This window comes from Microcaecilia unicolor, chromosome 11 (genome assembly GCF_901765095.1).
Source record: "Microcaecilia unicolor chromosome 11, aMicUni1.1, whole genome shotgun sequence".
Classification (NCBI taxonomy): domain Eukaryota; kingdom Metazoa; phylum Chordata; class Amphibia; order Gymnophiona; family Siphonopidae; genus Microcaecilia; species Microcaecilia unicolor.
The window spans coordinates 34,090,884-34,113,009 of record NC_044041.1 but is presented as its reverse complement, the minus strand read 5'-3'; the positions used below and the strand labels follow the sequence as shown (position 1 = coordinate 34,113,009).

Here is a 22,126-nt window from a genome sequence, read left to right as displayed (position 1 = left end):
ATATATAAATCGCTTGTCCGGAGCTAACCAGGTATATTCAGCAGCACTATCCGGTTATTAATTTTATTTTATATGTCAATTTAAAAAATACGTTTGTTCACCGCGTTGAGCGTTCTTTTGATCAAGGAAGTTGTATACATGAACTCAAGTGTGATTACGGAGGGACCTACCCCAAAACAGCCAGGCCCCCTGCGACTAGTTACAGAATCTACGACAAGGCAGAATTGGTGTGTAGAGCCTGAGCTAAGGTGCTGGTACTCAGTATCCCCAAGTACCCCCTCAAAAAAAAGCCCTTCTTGAACTTCAAAATAAAACATAGAAGAGACTTTAGGGATAAGCACCTGAGAGATCTACAGCGGTTTTCAGCTAAAAATCTGGGAAAGGCCCCAGTCATTGCCATGTACCTGGACAGAGGTGGACTGACCATTTGAGCAATCGGGCAGTGCCCGAGGGCCAGAGTTTCAGCGTGCTTGTCTGACATTGCTGTCTGGATGTCTCAACGCCACCTGAAATTAAACATGACCAAAACCGAGCTTCTCATTTTTCCCCCCAAACCCACCTCCCCATTCCCCCCGTTTTCTATTTCTGTTGATGGCTCTCTCATTCTCCCTGTCTCCGCAGCTCGAAACCTTGGGGTCATCTTTGACTCTTCTCTCTCCTTCTCTGCTCATATCCAGCAGATCGCCAAGACCTGTCGTTTCTTTCTTTACAACATCCGTAAAATCCGCCCCTTTCTTTCCGAGCACTCTACCAAAACCCTCATCCACACCCTTGTCACCTCTCGTTTAGACTACTGCAATCTGCTTCTTGCTGGCCTCCCACTTAGTCACGTCTCACCTCTTCAATCGGTTCAAAACTCTGCTGCCCGTCTCGTCTTCCGCCAGGGTCGCTTTACTCATACTACCCCTCTCCTCAAGTCGCTTCACTGGCTCCCTATCCGTTTTCGCATCCTGTTCAAACTTCTTCTACTAACCTATAAATGTACTCACTCTGCTGCTCCCCAGTATCTCTCCACACTCGTCCTTCCCTACACCCCTTCCCGTGCACTCCGCTCCATGGATAAATCCTTCTTATCTGTTCCCTTCTCCACTACTGCCAACTCCAGACTTCGCGCCTTCTGTCTCGCTGCACCCTACACCTGGAATAAACTTCCTGAGCCCCTACGTCTTGCCCCATCCTTGGCCACCTTTAAATCTAGATTGAAAGCCCACCTCTTTAACATTGCTTTTGACTCGAAACCACTTGTAACCACTCGCCTCCACCTACCCTCCTCTCCTCCTTCCTGTACACATTAATTGATTTGATTTGCTTACTTTATTTTTTGTCTATTAGATTGTAAGCTCTTTGAGCAGGGACTGTCTTTCTTCTATGTTTATGCAGCGCTGCGTACGCCTTGTAGCGCTATAGAAATGCTAAATAGTAGTAGTAGGTTCTAGGGGGCCCAAAGGCTCTGCCCGGATGCCCAGAGCGCTGCTGGTGATCTAGTGTCCTCAGTGGAGGGGAACATATTCTTTCCTGCCTGGCCTGCTGGGCTGCTGCTCTTCTCCCCTTCGCAGCCCCACCGTATTTTAAAAATGGTGGCTGAGACTCCCTTTGGACGTCTCGCGAGACTGTCGAGACCCATGAGAGTACCGTGGGAAGTCTCGGCCGCCATTTTGAAAACATGGCGGGGTGCCAGCAAATGGGGGAATAGCAGCAGCGCAGCGGGCAGGAAAGAACATGCCCCTCCACAGAGGCCACCAGATTACCAGGACCCCTCAGGTAGGACCGGGGCAGCAAGGCGGTGTCGGGCAGCAGCTGGGTGGGGGGGTCCCATACTACCCTCAGTCCACCCCTGTACCTGGGTAGCAGAACCCGCTACTTGGAATAGTAGCTTTGAAAATCAGCTGGATAGCTTTTAACATCGTGTTGCTGAGAGTGGAGGAGTGGCCTAGTGGTTAGGGTGGTGGACTTTGGTCCTGGGGAACTGAGGAACTGAGTTCAATTCCCACTTCAGGCACAGGCAGCTCCTTGTGACTCTGGGCAAGTCACTTAACCCTCCATTGCCCCATGTAAGCCGCATTGAGCCTGCCATGAGTGGGAAAGCGCGGGGTACAAAAGAAACAAAAATAAAATAGATACTATTGGAGATTCTACATGGAATGTTGCTATTCCACTAGCAACATTCCATGTAGAAGGCTGCGCAGGCTTCTGTTTCTGTGAGTCTGACGTCCTGCACATACGTGCAGGACGTCAGACTCACAGAAGCAGAAGCCTGCGCGGCCACATTGGTGATCTGCAAGGGCCGACTTCTACATGGAATGTTGCTAGTGGAATAGCAACATTCCATGTAGAATCTCAAATAGTAGCAACAGTGGAGGAGTGGCCTAGTGGTTAGGGTGGTGGACTTTGGTCCTGGGGAACTGAGTTCAATTCCCACTTCAGGCACAGGCAGCTCCTTGTGACTCTGGGCAAGTCACTTAACCCTCCATTGCCCCATGTAAGCCGCATTGAGCCTGCCATGAGTGGGAAAGCGCGGGGTACAAATGTAACAAAACAAAACAAATTGTTGCAAAAGGTGCTCTATTCCATAGCAGCTATCAGCATGAACATAGAAGGGCATAATAGAGACTTAAAACAAAGCCATTGCTTGTACCATTTTAACAGGAGTAAAATGAGCTTCATTCTGTGGTGTGTATACATTTGGAAAGATGAATTACAAATGACTGCTTTTGTTTTGCATGACAAGTAATTTAAATTCAGTCATCTGTAGAAGTCTGGAAATATTTCATCCAGGAAAGATTCCGTTTGAATCTGAAAGATTGCATCTGATGGCCTCTCCAGTGCTCAGAGCTAGAATGTTATTTGATAGTTAGAAATTCACTGGTTTGATGTAATTTATTTGACGTTGCTCTGCTCATAGAACGTCTGGCTACTCTTGGGAAGAGAGGTATAAAGATATGTGACGTTCTTTAAAAGAGGTTTCCTGAACTCATGATTAAAAGTGAACTAAACACGGCTACCACAGCATTTTAAGGTAATGAGTAGCAATAAAATAATAGTATCTTTTTTATTGGACCAACTTAATACATTTTTTTGACTAACTTTCAAAGGCAATTCATTGTTCAGGTCACAAAATATGACACATATCACAATATGGTGGGAGGCAGTGCTGGCCAGACTTATATGGTCTGTGCCAGAGTCGGTGGTGGGAGGCAGGACTGGAGGTTGGGAGGCAGGGATAGTGCTGGGCAGACTTATACGGTCTGTGCCAGAGCCGGTGGTGGGAGGCGGGGATAGCGCTGGGCAAACTTATACGGTCTGTGCCAGAGCCGGTGGTGGGAGGCGGGACTGGTGGTTGGGAGGCAGGGATAGTGCTGGGCAGACTTATAAGGTCTGTGCCCTGAAGAGCACAGGTACAAATCAAAGTAGGGTATATACAAAAAGTAGCACACATGAGTTGTCTTGTTGCGCAGACTGGATGGACCGTGCAGGTCTTTTTTTCTGCCGTCATGTACTATGTTACTATATAAGCAATTATATATTTTGATATGTGTCATTATTTAGATTTTGCTCACACCTTTTTCAGTAGTATCTCAAGGTGAGTTACATTCAGTTACACTGGATATTTCTCTGTCCCAGGAGGGCTCAGAATCTAAGGTTGTACCTGAGGGAGGGTTAAGTGAGTTGCCCAAGATCACAAGGAGCAGCAGTGAGGTTTGAATAACCCCCCCCCCCCCCCCCCCGTCTCCCAACTTAGCACCTTCTTCACATTTTTTGCAATGAATGATATACATTAGATTTGAAGAACAGCATGAGTTATTTGAATGTTTTTCCCACGTGGGAAACAGGACCCCACAGTTACTCACATGGAAAAAGCATTCGGCCATATGCTGTCAATTTCCATCTTGGAGGCTCTTTTCTGTAGGCGCCTAGGAATATTATGAACCCAATCTTTCAGGTTGACTGCCATAAACTTTTACAGTAATGAGTTGTTTACTGTAGTTAATTCCATCAAGCATTTGACTCCACCTAGGTTTGGGGTTTTTTTTCCTCTGTTACCTATTCCGTTATCTATTTCGTGTCATCCCACCCTTCCCTTCCCTTGTTTTGTGACCTTTATTCTTTGGTTTGAATGCCTACTTTTTTTTTTTTTTGTTACATTTGTACCCCGCGCTTTCCCACTCATGGCAGGCTCAATGCGGCTTACATGGGGCAATGGAGGGTTAAGTGACTTGCCCAGAGTCACAAGGGAGCTGCCTGTGCCTGAAGTGGGAATTGAACTGAGTTCCTCAGTTCCCCAGAATCAAAGTCCACTGCACTAACCACTAGGCTACTCCTCCACTATCAACATTCCATGTAGAAGTCGGCCCTTGCAGATCACCAATGTGGCCGCGCAGGCTTCTGCTTCTGTGAGTCTGACGTCCTGCACGTACGTGCAGGACGTCAGACTCACAGAAACAGAAGCCTGCGCAGCCTTCTACATGGAATGTTGCTAGTGGAATAGCAACATTCCATGTAGAATCTCCAATAGTAGTAACATTCCATGTAGAATCTCCAATAGTAGCAACATTCCATGTAGAATCTCCAATAGTATCTATTTTATTTTTGTTTCTTTTGTACCCCGCGCTTTCCCACTCATGGCAGGCTCAATGCGGCTTACATGGGGCAATGGAGGGTTAAGTGACTTGCCCAGAGTCACAAGGAGCTGCCTGTGCCTGAAGTGGGAATCGAACTCAGCTCCTCAGTTCCCCAGGACCAAAGACTGGGGAACCCTAACCACTAGGCCACTCCTCCACAATTGTAGCTCCTTTCCTTTTTCTGATTTTATGTGAACTTTAGCCCTGTAAATCGCTGTGATCCACTAGTTAGTTGACGGCTGTGTAGCAAATCTCAAATAAATAAATAAATAAATAAAATGAAGCACTGAATGTTTTTATGTTTTCATCTGTGTTTCTGTTTTTTATATGTTTTATTGCATTGTTTTTAATTAGCATATGCACTGCTTTGGGTGGGCTAGAGGTCATGGCAATATTTTGAACTGGCAGCTGCAAGGGGCAGGAGCAAATGGGGTTCACTCCTATCCCCACTGGACCACCAAGGACATTAGGTAGGGCAGGAGGCCTATCCTAAGTGGGGAGAGGGGTTGGGAGGGGTCATGGACTTGGGGGGCTAGGAGGGGGGACGTCTCATCAGGGGTGGGTGACAGCGTGGTCAGCTCCTTGTCTGGTGGCTGGGAGGGGGATCTTGACTCATTAGGGGTGAGGAACAAGGGTACCTTTTCCATTTTATGAGGGTCCCAGCTAATATTCAGCTGGGATGGCATAACTGTCTTATGTGGATCCCCTGCCCCAGCACGACTACAGTTAGCCCCAGAGAGTCAATGTTGGTTGGTGACCAGGCATCTCCTGGCACTGAATATCTAAGATTATTTCTGCCTGTAGCGGTCAGTGTTAAAAATAAAACAGCTGAATATCTACTCATTTGTTTTTGTTTTTGTTTCTTGTTGCTGTTTTTGCTTTTGCAAGTGTAATCCTTTTTAGAAGTAGAGCATCAGAGGGCCACACAGATATATTTATATTGGACTGATTTGAGGGTGTAGCCAGGTTGTGACTCCAGGAGGAGCAGAGAGGTGCATGCATGCATGCACTGCGTAGATTCAATGGACCACCTGAAAAATAGGCGCTGTCACGGTCCGAAGTCCGTTTAGGGGAGTAGTCACTCCCCTGGCACCCCACCTAGCTGCGCCTCTGCTGGCAAAACTAGATAGCCAGCTTATCCGATTCCTGCATCCACTCACTCCACTCTCGGTCACTCAAGCAATAAAGCACTTCACACGGAGAGTGTTGCTTCCAGCTGTGAAGGGTTTACTGCTACATGGATAGCCAAGAGTAGTGATATATCCAACTGTTTACAGTTCCTTTCATATTGCAGTAAAGGTATTTAAGGTGACAAGTGACAGTTAAAGGTCTGTATAACCTTCCTTATTCTGCTTATCTATTTACATTCTCAAGGTATTGGTGGGTCCTTCCAGAGGGGACCTGGCGTCTAGAGATGTGTTTTTCTTGAGCAGAGCCACCAAGACAGAACTGGGCCAGGGGCAAGGCCACTGCTGCCCCCGCCCCCCCCCCCCCCACTCTGGCCACCACCATCCCCTGCTCCCCCTTTCCACTTGAGCAGCCACCAGCCACCGCCCCCTACCCCTTACCTTCCTGTGTCTGCTCCTCCCTCAATCTGTCACTCTCCTGCTCCTGTGTGTTGGGAACGCAATCACCCAGGTCCCGACACAGTGGACACACAGGAGCAGGAGAGAGACTGACCCCGACACCAGGTGCCCTTTGGAGGCCGAGCCTGGGGAATCTTGCCCCTCCCCCCTCAACAGCCCTGAGGGGGCACCTTGGGCGCAGTTCTTCTCCAGCTGGATTAGTTAGCGCCTCTTGTCTCTCTCACAATTCACCTTTATTTGATATGCCGCTGCCTCAAATAATAGGGAAGGGAATGGGAAAGGGAACTGGGACTTGATATACCGCCTTTCTGAGGTTTTTGCAACTACATTCAAAGCGGTTTACATATATTCAGGTACTTATTTTGTACCAGGGGCAATGGAGGGTAAAGTGACTTGCCCAGAGTCAGAAGGAGCTGCAGTGGGAATTGAACTCAGTTCCCCAGGATCAAAGTCCACTGCACTAACCACTAGGCTACTCCTCCACTAGCAACATTCCATGTAGAATCTTCAAATAGTAGCAACATTCCAGAATCTCAAATAATAGCAAGAGCAACAACATTCCATGTAGAATCTCAATAGCAGCAACATTCCACATAGAATCTCAAATAATTGCAACATTCCATGTAGAATCTCAAAGAGGGAAAGGGAATTGGGACTTGATATACTTCCTTTCTGAGGTTTTTGCAACTACATTGAAAGCAGTTTATGTATATTCAGGTACTTATTTTGTACCAGGGGCAATGGAGGGTTAAGTGACTTGCCCAGAGTCACAAGGAGCTGCAGTGGGAATCGAACTCAGTTCCCCAGAATCAAAGTCCACTGCACTAACCACTAGGCTACTCCTCCACTAAATATCTAAGCAGTTTGCAAAAATAACAAGGAAAGAAGAGGAAGAGGGGAGAATGGGAAGACACAAAATGTCACCTAGGTTACAATCCTAATAAATAAGCTAATTAATTACTTAAACATAATAAAAAATTTATAGTTAGAAAAAGGACATCGTAGATTGAGGTTAGCATTGGAAGACAGGGAAAGCATTCCAGCAGCTTGGTAGGCTCTCGGACTGGCTCCCCACTCTGACTTCTCAAGGTCAGTAACTGTGTTAGTCCTAGGTTGGGTTTTCCCCCAATAAAAAAGGATGTTCAACATGGAATTTAATAATGATGGCTAGACCCCTAGCATGATTCTGGTGCAATGACACAGGGCTGTAAGCCAAAGACAATGATCTCCCCCCTGGGTTGGCTATTTATAGGGGCCCCGTTTCCCAAGGGATGGCTCCTCCCATGCAATCAGGCAGAGAAGGTGCAGCCTCTGTTCTGGAAAATGTTGGTGTTAGTATAAGGTCAGGACTGTTTCTCTTTCTGGTCTCTACACAAGCATTAAGCACGATAATAGCTCTATCCATCTGTAACAGCTGGATACATAGTTTTCAGTGGAATATCTATCATCTTTGGAAAGAACATCTTTCATAGCAGCTCTGTACAAAGGCAATTTGTTAATTAACAGATCTCTCCAAGAAAGCAATTATTTTATAACCTCATACTGAGTATGGTATTTATGAGAACACGGCTTCAGTGAAGATGCTTAAGGTGAAATGCAGCCATTTTGAAAGTTGTCTCTATAGAGCTGGTTTCATTTCAATGAGGAAGTGGATGAAAATAGAACTAAAATAATGAGCGAAGTGATCAGATTTGCAGAGCAAACAAAATTATTCAAAGTTGTTAAATCACAAGCAGCTTTGGAAGAAAGACGGGAGAGGGGAGGTTGATAGAGACATGTAAATACCTTCATAGCATAAATGCACAGGAGTTAAGTCTCTGGAATGAAGAGGCATAGGATGAAGATGAAAGAGGGGCAACCTAATGCCTTATGTCTTCACAGAAAGGGTGGTAAGTTTGTGGAACAACCTCCCAGTGGAGATGGTGGAGGCAAAGACTGCATCAGAATTCAAGAAAGCTTGGGACAAGTATGTAGGAGCTCTATGGAAGGAATAGTGGATGGTATGGATGGGCAGACCAGATAGGCCATATGGTCTTTATCTGCCTTCAGTTTCTCTGTTTCTAGGTTCTGGGAAATTTCAGGTGGACCTTGTGAGCCTGGACATCTGAGTGGCAGATGAAATTTCAAGGCATTGTGATCCACGTAGAGAACATAAGTGTTACCATACTGGGACAGACCGGAAATCCATCAAGCCCAGCATCCTGTTTCCAACAGTGGCCAATCCAGGTCACAAGTGTCTGGCAAGATCCCAAAACAGGACAATACATTTTATGCTGCTTATCCTAGAAATAAGCAGTGGATTTTCCCCATCAATCTTAATAGTGGCTTATGGACTTTTCTTTTAGGAAGTTATCCAAACCATTTTTCAAACATGGTGCTAGGTTCCACGTTAGGTGTCACCACCAAGGAAACTGATCTAGGCATAATTGTGGACCATATGTTGAAATCTTCAGCTCAATGTGCAATGAACAAAAGAACAAACAGGAATTATTAGAAAATGAATGCAGAATATGATATTGTGTCTGCATCATTCCATGGTGTGAGGGCACTTTGAATATTTTGTGCAATTCTGGTCTCCGCATCTTAAAAAAGACATAGCAGAACTAGAAACGATACAGAGAAGGACAACCAAATGATGAAGGGATGGAACAACTCCCCTGTGAGGAAAGGTGAAAGAGGTTACAGCTCTTCACCTTGGAGAAGAGATAGCTATGCTTGGAACAACCTTCCTGAGCCCTTATGCCAAGCCCCCTCCCTGCCCATCTTCAAGTCTTTGCTTAAAACCCACCTCTTCAATGCTGCATTCGGCACCTAACTCTTACCGTTCACTAAATCCAGACTGCCCCAATTTGACCGCCCCTGTCGGACTGTCCGTTCACTTGTCTCTTAGATTGTAAGCTCCTTGAGCAGGGACCGTCCCTCTATGTTAAATTGTACAGCGCTGCGTAACCCTAGTAGCGCTTTAGAAATGTTAAGTAGTAGTAGTAGATATGATGAAGATCTATAAAATCATCAGTGGAGTGGATTCGAACAGGTAAACGTGAATCAGTTTTCTCTTTTCAAAAGTACAAAGACTAGGGGGACACATCGTGAAGTTACTAAGAGGGGAAGCCATCAACATGGACTACCATTAAGATGGGTTATTTTACTGTTAACCCAGGTTATTAGTAACTAGATCGCGTTGCTAAAAATGGGACCTTTGCTAAAATAGCAAGAGATATGGTAAAATAACCTGTATTAATGGTATCCCACGTTGATAACATCCCCCTAAGTAACATATTTAAAGCCAATTGCAGAAAATGTTTTTACACTCGATGTACAATTAAGCTCTGTAATTGGTTGCTGGAGAATATAGTAAAAGCAGTTGACATAAAGTGGTTCTCAAGAAAGGTTTGGACAAGTTCCTGGAGGAAAAGTTCATCAACTATTATTAACCAGGTAGATCTGGGGAAGGTCACAGCTTATCTGTGGGAATAAGCAGCATGGAATGTGGCCACTCATTGGGATCCTGCCAGGTATCTGTGACCTGAATGGGCTTCTGCTGGAAACAGGATACTGAGTTTTACGTGACATAAGACCATGACTAAATAGTCAAGACTTGGGATAACCAGCTGATTTGTAGAACGAAAAGTGAACATTGCAATGAATCTTGTTAGCAAGGATTGTTGACTAATATTGAGATTGACAATCACATGGAGAAATATCATCCAGCTGTAAATTTTTCACAATTTGGGGTCGGGAGCAAAATAGAGAGAACCAGAAAGTCAGGAGTGGAGGAGTGGCCTAGTGGTTAGGGTGGTGGACTTTGGTCCTGGGGAACTGAGGAACTGAGTTCGATTCCCACTTCAGGCACAGGCAGCTCCTTGTGACTCTGGGCAAGTCACTTAACCCTCCATTGCCCCATGTAAGCCGCATTGAGCCTGCCATGAGTGGGAAAGCGCGGGGTACAAATGTAACAAAAATAAAATAGATACTATTGGAGATTCTACATGGGAATGTTGCTACTATTGGAGATTCTGTTGCTACTATTGGAAGATTCTACATGGAATGTTGCTACTATTGGAGATTCTACATGGAATGTTGCTATTCCACTAGCAACATTCCATGTAGAAGGCTGCGCAGGCTTCTGTTTCTGTGAGTCTGACGTCAGGACGTCAGACTCGCAGAAGCCTACGCGGCCACATTGGTGATCCATGTAGAATCTCAAATAGTAGCAACAGTGGAGGAGTGGCCTAGTGGTTAGGGTGGTGGATCTTGGTCCTGAAGAACTGAGTTCGATTCCCACTTCAGGCACAGGCAGCTCCTTGTGACTCTGGGCAAGTCACTTAACCCTCCATTGCCCCATGTAAGCCGCATTGAGCCTGCCATGAGTGGGAAAGCGTGGGGTACAAATGTAACAAAAATAAAATAGATACTATTGGAGATTCTACATGGGAATGTTGCTACTATTTGAGATTCTGTTGCTACTATTTGAGATTCTACATTGAATGTTGCTACTATTGGAGATTCTACATGGAATGTTGCTATTCCACTAGCAACATTCCATGTAGAAGCCTGCACGGCCACATTGGTGATCCAAGTAGAATCTCAAATAGTAGCAACAGTGGAGGAGTGGCCTAGTGGTTAGGGTAGTGGACTTTGGTCCTGAGGAACTGAGTTTGATTCCCACTTCAGGCACAGGCAGCTCCTTGTGACTCTGGGCAAGTCACTTAACCCTCCATTGCCCCATGTAAGCCGCATTGAGCCTGCCATGAGTGGGAAAGCGCGGTGTACAAATGTAACAAAAATAAAATAGATACTATTGGAGATTCTACATGGAATGTTGCTAGCAACATTCCCATGTAGAAGGCTGCGCAGGACGCAAAAGCCTGCGCGGCCACATTGGTGATCCACAAGGGCCGACTTCTACATGGAATGTTGCTAGTGGAATAGCAACATTCCATGTAGAATCTCAAATAGTAGCAACAGTGGAGGAGTGGCCTAGTGGTTAGGGTGGTGGACTTTGGTCCTGAGGAACTGAGTTCGATTCCCACTTCAAGCACAGGCAGCTCCTTGTGACTCTGGGCAAGTCACTTAACCCTCCATTGCCCCATGTAAGCCGCATTAAGCCTGCCATGAGTGGGAAAGCGCGGGGTACAAATGTAACAAAAATAAATATTTGTGTGCGCTTTACTTTTTTTTTTTAGATCAACTCCATTCTTCTGAGTATCTGAGTTTATTTTTAATGCTGTGTGTTGGCGTGAAGCTTAGGAACTAAAGAGGTTATTTTCTCTCCCCCCCCCCCCCCCCCCCACCTTGGCTTCAAGCCTTCTCAAGTGCTGTGTTATTTCTTTTTCCCCCAAGGTGGTTGCACTTTGTAAAAGAAGCAAGGAGGCCGAGACTGCTTTCCTGAGTGTTTACAAGCAATTAATTGAAGCACCAGGTAAGAAATGTTCTGAATACTCAAATGAATAATTAATTATGAAAGAAGACCGTTAAAGACTGTTAGACCAGTGATTGCTTCAAAGCATTGCACGTCATTGTGCATTGTAAAAACAATACTGTGACGTCCTTAGGTTTTTGATGCTTTCAGTAACTACCTCCTTGATTTTCTTCTTGCTTGTCTGATCAGTGATTTATTGCAGACTAAAGATCTTTGTTTCCTTAGTCTGCAGTTGCAATGCTACCCTCTGCTATTGAAAGCATCTGAGCTGCACCCTGTATCCTCCTATGCGCACAGTGACACTTAATACCCCTCATTTTCACTCACCCTGCCTCTCTTACAGTCATAAAACCCATTTTTTTTTGGATGTAGCCCACACCTTTTTCAGTTGTAGCCCAAGGTGAGTTACATTCAGGTACATTGGGTATTTTCCTGTCCCTGGAGGGCTCACAATCTGAGGGGTCAAAGTGATTTAATTTGCAGGAGGGACTCCAGTGCAGACAAAATATTGGCCCTTCATCTATGCCCGTTAGGTTTCTGAACCCACTTTAGTACTGAGACAGAGACCACTGCTTTACAAGGTTAAATCTATTCTCATCTTGACCAACATAAGATCGTTCTAGTTGTCTCCCTAGATCTATCCACAGCCTTTGACTTAGTAAATCACGCTCTTGTTACTCTCCTGTTTATCCTGTCGGGGCATATCTGGTGAGGTTCTTTCCTGGTTTTCCTCATTTCTTTCTAACGGCTCCTTCAAAGTTATCACTGCCACCTCCTCGTCAAACTATAGGACCCTCCACTGTGGGGTCCCCCAGGGATCAATCCTCTCTCTGTTACTATTCAACCTATTCCTTAGCCCCCTTGCCACTCTTATTCAGTCTACCAGCATTTCAACCTATTTCTGTGCTGATGACATCCTTTTACTATTCCTGATGTTCCCTTCTTCCCAGGGTCGGTCCTAGGGTCTCTGGTGCCCACCTGCAGACTGTTGGCACCCCCCCCCCCCATCTAGAATTTTCTTTCTCTCTTCTCCCTTCCCTCCCCTCCCCTGTCTAGCATCTTCTTTCTCTTCTCCCTCCCTCCTCCCTCCCTCTCCCCTCTCCTCTGAGTTGCAGGCCCCCTTCCCTCTCCTCTGAGCTCTAGGCCCCCTCCCTCTCCCACCCTCCTCTGTTCCAGACCCCCCTCACTCCCTCCGAGTTCCAGAACCGGTGGCCCGCCCTCCCTCCGACTCGAGTTCCGGCCCAACCTCTTCTCCCACTCCCAGAACAGTGTTTCGCCTGCCCCTCGCCTTCGCCATGCAATTTTCCCTGCCGGAAGCCCCCAGCCAGGAGCCAGCCCGCTGCCCGACCTCTTCTCCCATCTCCCTCAACAGATTCCACCTGCCCCTCGCCTTCCTTCATGCCGCCCAGAATTTAAAAGTCATCTTACCGGGGTCCCGGCGGCAGCAGTGAAATGCGAACAGGCAGAGCTGAGAGCGAAGAGAAGGGAAGGTAGCCCGCTGAAGCGCCGACTCGCCGAGCCTGCTCGCCTTTCACTGCTGCCGCCGGGATCCCGGTAAGATGACTTTTACATTTTGGGCGGCATGCAGGAAGGCGAGGGGCAGGCAGACTCTGTTGAGGGAGATGGGAGAAGAGGTCGGGCAGCGGGCTGGCTCCTGGCTGGGAGCTTCCGGCTTCCAGCAGGGAAACGGCGCCCTTGAAGGCAGGCACTCCCCCTGCGGTGCTTACCCCGCTTACCGGGTTGGGCCAACCCTGCTTCTTCCTCTCATCTAATCACTCCACTCCAAGCCTGCGTGGATTCAGTTTTAACTTGGCTGACAGAACATCGGCTGGTTCTGAATGTGAATAAAACAGTAGGTTCTCCGGTTCTCAATTCGCCCTCTTGTTGGGCAGACTGGATGGACCGTGCAGGTCGTTTTCTGCCGTCATCTACTATGTTACTATGTATGAATGAATACAAAGTGATATTGTGGTAGAATGAGGTACATGTATGGTAGGTACAATTGGGGGGAACTTAAAGAGGGAAAGGGGAATAAGAGTCAGGTAATGTCCCCCCTAACCGCCTAAACTGAAATTAACTATGTTGTAGGCGGTCCAGGGACAGACTCAGGATGGAGTCAGGTGCTGAATACTGACGCTTAACTGGCCAATTGCTGACTCCGCCCCCAAAATAGCTGGTTTTTTTGACATGGGCGCCCACCAGTTAAGTGCTACTGAAAATGATCATTAGCCCTGAATAGACAATTTAGCTGGCCATGAGCCATTTCTGGCCAATTAAATCACTTTGAATATCAACCTGAACATGTTTCTGTCCCAGGAGCATCAGGCCACAAAGCCATGGGCCGATGCCCCCAGGCCACTTCCTAAAGGGACCGGTGGACGTCAGTAAGGAGCTGCCCCCTACGCCACCCTCCTCCATGATATCCCCTGCCACAAAGACCCCCCCCCCCCCAAATTCAGGTGAAGCATCTCCCCACCCTCCATTGGTGCCCTCCACCCTGGTCTACCTTTCTGATTCCCATTTGCTCCTGCCTCTTCCAGCACTGGGTTCAAAATGACTCATGGTGGTCTTGCGGTACATTCTACTAGGAGTCGAGCTGCCTTTTATGGCAGATTGTTCCGTAGCGGTAGTACTGAGATGGAAAAATATACCCAGCTTTTTTGCTGACCGTGTTTTTCCTGAAATTACGCAGCTTTCTGACATCATATCATATATCTATGTTATATGAATGTTCTTCCATGTTGCCTATTATGGCATCATTCACTACTGACATTTATCATATTGCTGTTATATGATTGTTTTGCAGTGCTGTGAAATGTTTGTTTCTAATCCTGTTTCATGTTGGTCCTGTTACTAGAATTCAGTTTGCCTTCTCCAGCTTTACCTCATTGATTGTATTTATGTTTATCTTTGATCATTTCAGTATTGATTACTAGATTGTCAGTTTTATTCCAAGCTGTTTCTGCTGTACGCTGCCTTGGGTGAATCGCTTCATAAAGGCAGTTAAGAAATAAATAAATTACTTTACTGCAGCTTAGTAGCTTTCCCTCTCAATTTGGTGTTAGCTGGCTTCACTTATCACCTGTATTTGCCATGCCTCTAACTTGACCCTCTTTTTTTATCTGGGTTTATATGGGGCTCATTTTTGAAAGAGAAAATCATCTAAAAAGTGTCATAAAGCAGTATTTGGTCATTTTTCTCACCAAAACGTCAAAATCAATATTTTCAAAACCCATTTTCCAGATGTTTTTTTTTTGTATGCAGTTCACCAGCAGTGTATCCAAATCTCAAGGGGATGTGTTGGGGGCGTGTTAAGGGCAGGATTTGGGTGTTCCTAAGACTTGGACGTTTTTCAGCCATAGTAGAACAAAACACAATGTCCAGGACAAAAACTAAGACATTTTGAGTTAAACCTGTTTTAATAACGACTAAGCCATGAAAAAGTGCCCTAAATGACCAGATGACCACTGGAGGAATAAAGGAATGACCCCCCCTTATTCTCCCAGTGGTCACTGACCCACTCCCACTGACCCCCACTCCACAAAATGTAAAAGAAACAGTACATACCAGCCTCTGACAGCCTCAGATGTTATAGCCAGTTCTATTAGATTAGCAAGCAGGTTGTCATGTCCCCTACCTCAACGCAAGCGGCGTCCTCGGGCTGCGCAGGGTCCCATCGACACGCACACTTGACTGGCACTGCCTGAGCCATGTATGTGTAGTCCTTTCTGGGTTTGTTCAGAGAGCGGTGGTTGCAGGCTCATTAATTGCTTTGCTTCCTTGCACCTGTTTCTGCTCTCTCTCTCTCTGCCTGGCTTCCAGGCTCCTTGATTGCTTTGCTTCCACCCACCTGGGTCTGCTCTTCCTCTGCCTGGCTTCCCTTGCTTCTCTCCTATTGGTCTTCTGGTTCCTCCTTCCCTTGCTCTTGTCCTATGGCTGTGCCCCTTCTCCCTGCTGATGTCAGGCACCAGCACTTTATCAGCTGAGCTCTCCCTGGACTCCATGGTTCGGCTTCTACTTTGGTAGGTGTTTCTAACTCTGTAGTCTGCTTATCATCTGCTGGTCCCTTGTTGCTGACTTTGCCTGTACCTGGATTACCCTTCTGCCTGCCGCCTGCCTACTGACTTGCCTGTACCTGGATTACTCTCTTGCCTGCCGCCTGCCTGCTGACTGCCGCTTGTGCCTGGATTACTCTCTTGACCTGCTGCCTGCCTGGCCGATACATTCATCACCCCGCTTCCAGCTCCATCCCGTACATCCTGCAGGCCGCCTGCACCTAGGGGCTCAACCTCTGGGGAACGGCGGTCAGCGCAGGTGAAACCCGGGGTTGTCCAGCTGCCAAGCAGAACCTGGTCCAAGTACCGGGTTCAGCAGCGCTCTACTTGGTTCAAGAACTCACAAGTCTGACACAGGTCCCTAGAGTAGCCTAGTTATTGGTGCAGTGCACTGTAGAGAAGGGGACCCAGGCCCATAATTCACTCTAACGGTTACACTTGTGGTGGAAAGTGTGAGCCCTCCAAAACCCACCAAAAATCTACTGTACCCACATATACGTGATACCTACAGCCATAAGGGTTATTGTAGTGGTGTACAGTTGGGTACAGTGGTTTTTGGTGGGTTTTGGAGGGCTTATTATACGATATAAAGGAGCAACAATGAAATGTGTACCTGGGAGCTTTTCAGTGAGGTTCACTGCAGTGCTCCCTAGGGTGCCCCACTGCTCTGCTAGAATGTCTGTGTGGCCAGTTTGCTAAGAATGCTGGCTTCTCCTATATCCTAATAGCTTGAGTTTGTGCATTTTTCACGTGGAGTTTTTTTTTTAATGGACCAACAAGATAAATGGACAGAGCAGCAAAACATCTAGCAAGTGTCCATTTTTGGGGGGAGGGGACCCAAGATAGACGTTTCGCTGTTTTGAAAATGGCTATATTTGCTATTCAGATTCTGGACGATTTGAGCAAAACGTCTAAAGTCAGACTTAGATGTCATATAATGCCCCTCCACGTCACACAGCAAGCTATCCAGGAAAAGGGTGAATATTTAAAAAGGGGATGATTTATAGGGGTAAGACAAGTTTTACATGCATGAATATCCTGAATATCAACCTCTGTGTATTTGGCAATTTGATTTTATTGTTGTTCACGGCTTTGAATGTTGTTTGGAATTGCAGGTTTCTAGTAAAATAGTAAAGAACCATCAAAATCAGTTTTTGCAATATTGGTTTTCACAATATTTGTTTTGATTATGTTCAAATAAAAGTTTCCCCACTGCATGCTTTTGTATATTCTTTGGTGGGCAACTAACTCCTTTGTAGATTTTTTTTTTTTTGGAAGCAAGATAAGTCCTGATTCAACATTTTTGTTTTTGAATGGCTGCTGTCAACACAAATCTTTTTGCAGAGAATGCTCTGTAGTTTGATTGCTCAGCAAGTATTTTGATAAGTGTACTAGCTGGGTGTCTGTAATTACGAAAGAAACTCGTAAATCTTTTTGATATTGTTCACGCAGATGTGGCATGAAGTGAAAAAAAAAAGAGCAGTCGAACGTATTAAAAGCATAATTAATGTCATTGTTGTCGGGAATGATTTGATTTAAACCTCACTGTGACTTATGTATTGGTGACGGCTGCTTTCTTTATTGTGTTCTCTGAATTGCTTGGTTCAGACCTGAACGTCCCAGTCCTAACTGAAGGAAGAGCTTGGCAGACTAGACTGAATGCATCCACTGTGTGGCGCAAGAGAAGGAAGGAAAGCAAGGGAAACAGGGATAGAGGTAATAAGATTTAGTAGACAGGCAAAAGGTGGAATAGAAAGTGAAATAAGCCACGTTAGATCCTTAAAATCATCAAATGTTATTACCATAGCAATTTTGTTGAAAATCTCTTACAGTTACCCCCAAATTCTATATATGGTGCCTTAAGTTGCGCGTGCTAATTTGGCTGCATGGCCAAATTGCACGCATAACTTGATTAGCAAGCCAATCAGCGCCTATAATCGGTATTTAACAACCAATTAGCAGTTCTAATTGGCCTTAATTAGAATTTACACACACGACTTTCTAGGTGTATTCTACAACGTGGTGTGCGTAAATTCTAATGTGCGGTTGAAAAGGGGGTGTGGCCGTGGGCGAGGAATGGCTGGGTTGTGGGCATTTCAAAGCAATTATGCGCACTATTATGGAATACACCTGATCTGCTCCTAACTTAGGCGCAGGTACTTAGGCCTGGTTTTAGGTGGCCTAAATTGGTGCGTCTAAATTTTAATCGTGAAAACAGCACATAGGCATAACTTTAAGCGTAACTTAACTAACTTTGGGCATAGTTTGTAGACTCACACTAACCGCGTAATTTTTAAGGCGCCATTTATAGAATTTGGCCCTTAGAAATAGTCTAAATATGTTCATTAATATATGGAAATATGTGATTAATGAGTTGCTAAATGAGATTCCACAAGCCCTTAACACCTTGTCCTTAAATAGATTTTTAGATAATACAATAAGAGGTTAGGTGAGTTGGCCATGTTGAAGCAAGCTAAAACGGAACAGGGCACAGGCTGATAGTGAGACCAGCAATGGAAATAAATGTGTAGGTGGTCTGTGTGCGTGTAGAGACCACTGATTTAAAAATTAAAAGGAAGACTAGAGGCTGTGGTGAGATAAAATCTGCTATTGAGACAGACATAGGAAGCAACTGCTTGCCCTGGGATTGGTAGTGTGGAATGTTGCAACTCTTTGAGATTCTGCATGGAATCTTGTCACTCTTTAGGATTCCGGAATCTTGCTATTCTTTGGGGTTCTACATGGAATGTTGCCACGATTTGGGTTTCTGCCAGGTACTTGTGACCTGGCTTGGGCACTGTTTGGAAAACAGGGTACTGGGCTAGAGGGACCATTGGTCTGACCCAGTATGGCTGCTCTTATGTTCTTATGCAAATATCTTTTAAGATGTAAGACCAGGAAACTGAATATAGAGCTCTTAGTGTGTAAAGGGAATGATTATCCACAAGATGGGATTCTACTGCTTGGAGGAGATGCTGAGAAGGGGTAAGAGAGAGCCCCATCCCGAGCCCTTACGCCAAGCTCCCTCCCTGCCCATCTTCAAGTCTTTGCTTAAAGCCCACCTCTTCAATGCTGCGTTCGGCACCTAACTCTTACCTTTCAGGAAATCCAGACTGCCCCAATTTGACTGCCCCTATCAGACTGACTGTTCACGTGTCCTTTAGATTGTAAGCTCTTCGAGCAGGGACTGTCCTTCTATGTTAAATTGTACAGCGCTGCGTAACCCTAGTAGTGCTTTAGAAATGTTAAGTAGTAGTAGTAGTAATAGTCTATAATATCATGAGTGGGTAGAACAGGTGGATAGCCACCAGTTTTTTACTTTTTCAAATAGTACTAAGCAATGCTCCCAAAACTAATGAGTAGCATGGTTAAAACTAATTAGATAAAGTATTTTCCACTCAACACACAGTTAATATGTGGAATTTGTTGCCAGAGGATGTGGTGAAGGCAGTGAACATATTGGTATTAAAAAGTTTGGACAAGTTCCTGAAGGAAAAGTACATAAATCATTGTTAGCCATGTAGATTTGAGAAATGCACCATTCTTGCCAAGTTCTAGTGACTTTATTTATTTAGGTTTTGCTCACACCTTTTCGGTAGTAGCTCAAGGTGCACTGGGTGTTTCTCTGTCCTTGGAGAGCTCACAATCTAAGTTTGTACCTGAGGCAATGGAGGGTTAAGTGACTTGCCCAAGATCACAAGGAGCAACAGTGGGACTTGAACTGGCCACTTCTGGCTATCAAGCCAGGTAATCTAACCACTAGGCCACTCCTCCACTCCTTAGACTTAGACTAGTCACTGTCAAAGATAGGTTGCTGGTCTCAGTGAACTGTTGATCTGCCCAGTATGGTATAGCATATGTTATGTATTGTAATAGTGAGTTAATGTTGAATAACTCTGTGTCCTGATTGGAAATTGAGTCTCAAGATAATGTCTCCAAATGGATTAAATTTGTGCATGTTGGAGATGATGTCAGTCACTTTGGGTAAATATTAAGGCATCAGCGGTCAGCAGTTTTTTAGACATCACCAGCTTTACATCTTGATATTCTATGCTGGGCCATATCCAGGCACCAGCTTTGAATTCCAGCTATCCACATTTACTGTACACCGCTTTGAGTAAATTCCTTCAAAAAGGTGGTAAATAAATCCTAATAAATATATAAAATAACTTAAAACCAGTGTCATAGCTATGGGTGGGTTTGAGTAGGCTCAGCCCCCCCCCCCCCCCCATTTTTGGCTCAGGTCCACTGTGTCTGCCCCCCCCCCCCCCCAAAAAAAAAAAAACAGTTCAGTGATGGCCACTTTGCTCCCTTCTCTCCCACCTCTGGATCCAACATTTGTGCCCCTGCCTGCAGCCCGACAACTCCCCCCTCTCTGAACCCCACCTCCTTCTTGGTATATCACCTTTGCGGGTGGCAGCAGCAACACAGATCTGCAGCCTGTGCTGGCCCCACAGGCTTCCCTCTGCCACATCCCACCCTCGCTGATGTCACTTCCTGTTTCCTCTCTGGTGGGATGTGGCAGAGGAAAGCCTGTGGGGCCAGCATAGGCAGTGGATATGTGTTGTTGCTGCTGCCTGCAAAGGTGCTGAGGTAGGACAGGGAAGGGGAGTTGCCGGGCCACAGGTGGGGTCAAATGGCAAATTTGGGGGATGGAGGAGGAGGGAGATGCAGGACAAAGGGGGGATTGGAAGACCCTCCTATCTTAACTGTGGGCCCACCCAAAATGACAGATCTGACTCCACCACTGGTTAAAACAGACAAAGATAAGAGTGTTTTGTGTATTCCTATTTGTCCAGATAACTTATGCGGTTAAGCGCTAGCTGTGAGTTTGGTGGTTAGCACCGGTTAAGTGCCGCTGAATATTAGCGGATAGCCCCAAACAAGTGAGTTAACCAGGCAGGAGCCTGTCCTGCCCGGTTGAATCAGTTTGAATAGTGACCCCTTTATTATTACTATTGCTCATCTAAAATTGAGATGTCAGGATACTCTGTTTCTCCAATAAAAATGTTGAAAAGAAAACCTCCATGAATTTAGAAGCACAAAATCTAGTAGTCATATTGGTTGTGGAGAAAACTAGAACTTCGCAAGTTGTAACATCTTTAATCTCTTCTTCAGAAGATGTAAAGAAGGGTGACAGGGGAAACTGATATTCAAGCCCAATGCAGATAATGCTCATGTTTGTCCAGTAGACATTATCAATGTTGATGCCCCTCTACAAGTTGATGGTGAGGCCCTAATTGGAGTTTTGTGTTCAGTTTTGGAGGCCGTAGCTTGCTAAAGATGTAAAAAGACTGGAAGTGGTGCAAAAAAAAAGCTACAAAAATGGTATGGGATTTGCGTTGCAAACCCCATACGAGGAGAGACTTGATGACCTGAACATGTATACCATGGAGGAAAGGAGAAACAGGAGTGACATGATACAGACTATGATATCCCCCTTCACACTCAGGGTAACCTGGTTCCCAATATGCAGATCATATGCAAATTTGGGTGCTACCCCTTCTCGCTCAGGGTGACCTGGTTCCCACTAAGCAAATTAAACAGGTCTCACCAACTGCATATTTCTCAGGCAACTCTTTATTCCAGCCCCTGGGCACACTTCTTCTAGCTTAATACTTTATGCTTTCATAGATCTTCACACTGAGCCGCCCCACACAGATACATGGGCTCAGTACCAGCTTCAATACTTTGGGGACTTCTAACCCCAGGCTTTGCAGCCTGCTTCTCTCAGTACTGGGACACTCAGTCCCCCTTTCTGTAGACACACAGTCCTTCCTTCTTTGAACACACAGTCCAACACTAATGCTTTAGGGACTTCTTACCCCAGGATTTTCAGCCTGCTTCTCTCCTTTGGACACCCAGTCCACCACAAGTCCATAGGGTTAGCCAGTATCTTCCAGGGGAATCTCTCTTCTTCTGCTGCCAGCTCACTTCTCTTCCTTTCACCACTCAGGTGGGGCATAAACAGGGTTGCCAGGTGGAAAATTTTTTTCCAGCCCACTGGAGCCCAAAAAACAGCCCAAAAACCGCCCAAACACAAACCCCGCCCCTGACACCCCCACCCCCGCGTCATCACCCCCGCCCCCGCCGTCATAAACCCCGCCCCCGCCGTCACCGGCCCCGCCTCCCACGTCACCGGCCCCGCCTCCCCGTCATCGGCCCCGCCTCTTACGTCATCGGCCCCGCCTCCCCGTCATCGGCCCCGCCTCCCCGTCATCGGCCCCGCCTCCCACGTCATCGGCCCCGCCTCCCACGTCACTAACCCCGCCCAAAACGTCATTAACCCCACCCAAAAACGTCACTAACCCCGCCCCCCCGCGGCCGAAAAAACCGCCCGAAGCACAAAAACCAGCCCAAAAAACCGCAACCCGCCGCGGGCAAAAATTTCCCGCGGCGGGTCGCGGAAAACCGCCCAATTGGGCGGTAAAACCGCCCACCTGG

At 46.2% G+C, this 22,126-nt stretch overlaps 1 protein-coding gene across 1 annotated transcript in view; it reads left to right on the top strand.

Annotated features, from left to right (window-relative positions):
* CUX2 (cut like homeobox 2) overlaps window positions 1-22,126 on the top strand; it is a 521,901-nt gene that overhangs the window by 351,725 nt on the left and 148,050 nt on the right. Inside the window, exon 4 of the mRNA XM_030219071.1 lies at window positions 11,549-11,627. Coding sequence (XP_030074931.1) covers window positions 11,549-11,627 — 79 coding nt within the window. The remainder of the gene's footprint in view (window positions 1-11,548; window positions 11,628-22,126) is intronic.